Source organism: Alligator sinensis, unplaced genomic scaffold, assembly GCF_000455745.1.
Source record: "Alligator sinensis unplaced genomic scaffold, ASM45574v1 scaffold1509_1, whole genome shotgun sequence".
In the NCBI taxonomy this organism is placed as follows: Eukaryota; Metazoa; Chordata; order Crocodylia; family Alligatoridae; genus Alligator; species Alligator sinensis.
Window position 1 is genome coordinate 260406 of NW_005842711.1, and position 5195 is coordinate 265600.

General features: G+C 43.3%; 1 protein-coding gene across 7 annotated transcripts in view; it reads left to right on the forward strand.

Moving 5' to 3' along the window:
• Nucleotides 1-3361, forward strand: part of AKAP8L (A-kinase anchoring protein 8 like) — a 22400-nt gene extending 19039 nt beyond the window's left edge. For all 7 annotated transcript variants that reach the window (XM_025216188.1, XM_006034201.3, XM_014524950.2 and 4 more), the window contains 3 exons: nt 800-930; nt 1568-1663; nt 2325-3361. In XM_025216188.1, the coding sequence (XP_025071973.1) occupies nt 800-930; nt 1568-1663; nt 2325-2753 (656 nt within the window). In that variant the 3' untranslated portion in view covers nt 2754-3361. The remainder of the gene's footprint in view (nt 1-799; nt 931-1567; nt 1664-2324) is intronic.
• Nucleotides 3362-5195: the final 1834 nt, after the last annotated feature.

Consider the following 5195-nt stretch of genomic DNA (forward strand, 5'->3'; position numbering starts at 1 on the left):
TCAGCAGATCTGGTTTTGCTGCTGACAAGTCAACAGAAGTGCGAAGCTATGAAGCCAGCCAGGTCCATCTTAGCTCTGTGCACTGCAAAATGGCAAACAGGACTGGCTTACAGGGAAGACGACTTGGCTGTGAGGGGCCAACAAGAAAAGGAAGGAAGGATTTTTTAATTGAAGATAATGAAATTGTCTCATCCTATCAGGCACAGAGCAGACCCATTAAGTAATAAAATGCATCTTCCTGTGTAGCCAACTTCCAAGGCGGACCCATGCTTTAAAAAGCTATTGTTGGCTTGTGGAAAGCCAGAGTTTTGATTAGGAACAACTGTTTGTAGCTGGCCCCTCCTTTATCTTCCTGCTGCAGAGCTCTGCTTTTAATGTCCTCTATACTTAATATGGATAGCATTGATTTCAGGCTGGATGAGCTTGCAGGAACTTTTCTCTATGTTGGTAAAGAATAAAAGCTGCTCAGTGTGTTGTCTACATCCAAGCCAGTTAAGTCACCTGGCTAGTTGAAAAAGCCTTGCCTGTTATGTCGGTATGCTGATACAGCAGTGACCTGCAGTGTTCATCTCTGAAGTGTGCAGCCACATGCCTGTTTAGTTGGAAATACACAGTGCTTTCCTCATCCTCCTGGATCGTTTGGGAGTTGTGTTGTAGAAAATACAGTTTCTGTGAGCGTGTGCATGTGTTTAAACAATAAGTGTGCTCAGGCTGCTTTTCAGAACTTGTGTGGTGGCAGGGGTGGGGACGGAGGACCTCAAGCTAAATCCTGATGAACAAAGCTCTTTCCTTGTTTCAGATATCAGCATGGAGCACTTTATTAAAAAAGTGGAGGCTGCTCACTGTGCTGCATGTGACCTCTTCATCCCAATGCAGTATGGCATTATCCAGAAGCATCTGAAGTCTCTTGACCACAACCACAACCGTAGAGTAAGTGTGGTGCTAGCAAAATGTAATGCTTGTTATCAGCTGGCTGAACAGGTACAGAGACTCCTGTCCCTAAAGAGGGAGTCTGTTTTCCAATAAAAGAGTTGGAGTACTAGCTTGGATATAGTTGCATTCCTGGAGCCTGTGGTAGGGGGGAAAGTGTCTAAAATCAGGAATTAAAGCGGCTAGTGTTATTGTTGCTGTCATTATTATAGAATTAAAGCTGTCTGCATGGCTTCACTAGTACTTTATAGTAACTTCCCAAATTACAGTTGGGACACCACAGCGTGGTTTTAGTGTTCTACAGTTACAATACAGTCTTCGCTTGTTCAAAAAGGTGTTGGCAAGGTGCCACTTGCTTACAGCCAACTTTTCAAATTGTGCAGTGCAACAGAAAAACCTGCTAGCAGGGCCTCAGGCCTTCCACAACCTGTAGACGGAAAACCCAGTCCCTGACACTGGGGTTTTTGATGTGTTGGGAAGTTTTGTTTGAAACTATAGTTTTAAATCCGAACAGAGGACTGATGCAAATATGGTGAAATGAGCTGTAGCTACTGAAGTGGTAACCTCCCCCACTACAAGAAAAATCAGCTCTGGTCTCTTACGGGTTTTTGTTTACCCTCTCACCCCTTCCCTTTAGGCCATGATGGAGCAGTCTAAGAAATCATCTTTAGTAGTTGCAAGAAGTATACTTAACAATAAACTGATCAGCAAGAAGCTGGAGCGGTACTTGAAGGTAAGTATTGGTAGAGGAACCTGGATTGAATAGAGCACCTCCTAGCTACTGCATTACAGAAATTTCTTACTACCTCAAGCTGAATGTCTTAAGTACCTTTCTAATAAAATGTCAGACTCAAGTGTTGGCTTGAGTTGCTCCATTTTGTTGGATGTAAGTTTCCAGTAGCCAAAAGTACTGTCTTTTTTGTCTTCCTGACAGCACAAACAGCTGTTCTAAACAGACTAATTGGGTTTTTAAATCTTTCCACATTAAGTTTGCTGTTCTGAAAGCAGGCTGCTCAGATCAGCAGAAGTGTAGGACTCGAGCACCCTCTCAGGCCTTGTTTGTAGCCATGAACTTATGCACATACTTTCTCTAACAGAACAGACATTGGTAGGTTAAGATGATGCCTGTGCTTTTAAGGTTGGCTAATGTAGGAATTGTTGGGGTTAAACTCTCTGCTTCAGTACAAATACTACCTGGTCTAGAAATCTCTTCCAAGACCAGTGATCAGCAAAGTCACTCCCTGTAGGAAGTTTGCATGTACCTGTATCTACTTCAGTGTGAAATTCCTCCCTTGACTGGAGTGACTCCAGCCAAGTGGGAAAGTGTTAAGCTTGAGTTTGCCAAGAATATGTCCAAGTGCAGCTGCCAAGTATAATTCTGTCCTTACTTACAGGGTGAGAATCCCTTCACAGATGATCCAGAAGAAAAAGAGGAGCACGAGGAAGGCGAGGGTGGAACCAGAGGAAATGCAGAAGGAACAGTTGAAGAGGGAGATGAAAACAAGGATGATGAAGAAAACTATGAAGAAGAGAATCAAAATGAGGAAAGCAAAGATCAAGACGAAAATCCAGAAGTGGAAGCAGCTGAGAATCCGGGGGAGGAAGAGGACATGGGGATGGAGACAGAGATAGAAGCAGGGACACAAGCAGAAGCACAAACACAGGCAGAGGCAGATACAGAACACCCAGAGGAGCAGAGTTCACAGGCCGAAGAGGAAGCTTTCACTGGTGAGGAGGAGCACCTGCTAGAAGGAGGTGAAGAAGAAAGCAAAGGACTTGCTGCAGCAGACAAGGAGCCTGCAGAGGAGGAGCCTCCAGAGTGAACTCTGGATGGGGAAGATGATGTGCTTAACACATGACAGACTTTTTATTTTAAAGCATAACCGTCTCCGTGAAACCTCATAGCACTTGTTTTTGGTTACCATCCTACTAAACTTTCACCTAGTTACAGCAATTGGAAACCTTTATCTGTAAAGTGTTTTTGGAAATAGATTTTTTTTTACCGAACCTTCATTTTAGTAGCTAAGTTTTGTGCAGTCTGAGTTTTTAGATGGCTTTGTACTAGGAGAATTTCCTTTTTAGCATGTGTACAAAAACTGTGCTAATGCACCATATACAACATCACAGTCTGGCAAATGAAACTTCTTACCATCTCCCCCCAAGAAACTTTTATATATTTAAAAAAGTGGTTTGTCCCTTAGCCAGTCTCTCTGGAACTGCTGGAAGCTCAATTTCAGAGTTTTAAATCCTACAGTACATTCTGTAAGATTCTGCATAATTCCCATGTGACTGTAGTACTTTTCCCAATGTTTTACTCTTCCTTTCAATGCAGAGCAAAAATAAGTGGTGTTGACATTGTATTGTTTGTAAAATGCTTCCATTCAAAGGTAAATGTTCCAGTGGGTGGAGATAAAACACTACACTGAGATTACCCCATGTGTGTGCCTTAATTTCTGAAGGTAGAGGTGAGTAGAAAGTGTCCTGGCATTTCTTAACAACAAGTGGAAACTCTGAAATGCAAGACTACTAAACTGATGGAACACAGACTGTACAGCTGACAACTGTGGTCTGCTACAGTAAGGGGTAAGATTAGCTTAGCTTTGCCACTGATTGCAGAAGTTGTCTTCTTTCGCCAATGCCCCATGCCTCGTACTGTAAAATCAGGTTAATATACCCTAAGATCTGCAGTCAATAAGTGATATAAGCCTTGAAGTCAAAAGGAAGTTTAGCACAAACTCAAACCTTAGCTCTGCCAACAGCAAAATAATTTTTCGTATGAAGTCTTTATGCTGGCTACAGGAACATAGGAAAGTAGGGCCGGAAGGGATCTCACAAGGTCATATAGTCTACCCCCCTGCTTAAGGCAGGATCATCCCTGACTAAACCATCCCAGGCAAGTGCCTGTCCAACCTGCTTTTGAAAATATCCAGGGATGGATATTCTACAGATTCTCCAGGTAACCTGTTACAGTTCTCAGTCACCTTCATCATCAGAAGGTTCCTCCTAATATCCAAACAAAGTTTCTCCTGCTGAAGCTTGAGGCCATTGCTTCTAGTCCTATCCCCTACAGCTACAGAGAGAAGCCCATCTCCATCTTCTCTGGAAGTGCCTTTCAGGTGTTTAAAGACTATTATCAAGCCCCCCTCCCCACAGTCATCTTTTCTCAATGCTCTTTTATGGATGGGTTGTGAGGGTGGGGGAGCCTTCTGCATTTTTGGGACAAGTTCTCAAGCTTTTTGGTGGTTTCGGCAACAGAGCTTATTGCCAGAAGTAAGTAATGTAGTGAGCGGTGGTAACTGATTAGTACTTTATGTCCCTGTCTTCCATTTTCTGATTGCATTCTTCCATGAAATACAGGTTAGCTTAGATGTAGGACATAAGCAAGCTTACTAAATTCAGCCTAATAGAAATGGCAGGGTGACAGGGCACTCTTGAGAAAAATGGAGTAAACTTCCTGAAGCAGACTTCAGCCTAGAAGTTATGGTGACTGGTCATGATGCTGCCAGATGCCAGGTTGGAAGGAGTGTGTGTTTTAATCATTCTGATATTGCCCTTGTTTGTTCAGTACTATCAGTGTTTCAGCATCCTACTGGTGAAAGCTTATTACCCACAACAGAGTTGAAAGCAGGAAGGCTTTAAAAGAAAAGATGCAACAATTAAAAGTTATTTTCAAAAAGAACTGAAGAACCTTGGACACTGCTCCTGGGCCTTATTTTCTATCTTTGCTTGTAGTGGTTTCTTAACTAATTGCTTCTGCTGCACAACTCAACCTTGTGTTGTCTTGCTCCTTAGAAATAAGTTAAAGGCCATCTTGCTGTATTTGTAGAAAATAAGACTTGGCCCTTCTCATGCAGCTCCCTGCTCAGTTGTGATATTAACACTCTTGTCACTCAGACTTGATTTCTGCCTTTTTGCTGTCCTGCCTTGCTTCAATCAAAACAGGTCTCCTGGTCTGTGAAGCTTAGAGGCCATCTGAAGGTTTGTATTCTGGCTCATTCTGCAGATGCATTAAGACTGGTTTGGTCTGCACTAGAGGTCATTGTTATGCACTGCAGTGGGGTGCACCAGCTTCTGCAATTGCAAAATGTTTAGGGAGCTAGCTTCCTCCTGGAGTAGTTGATGGCATGTCACTGCATGTTATAACCAAGATAGCTTTCCCTGGTCAGCGCTTGCCACCTGCCCCCCACTTCCCAGTGCCGGTGGTGTCTGCAGGTGCTCCTATTTACTGCTGCCGCATTCTTGCTGCTTCTGCGTTCCCACCGCTG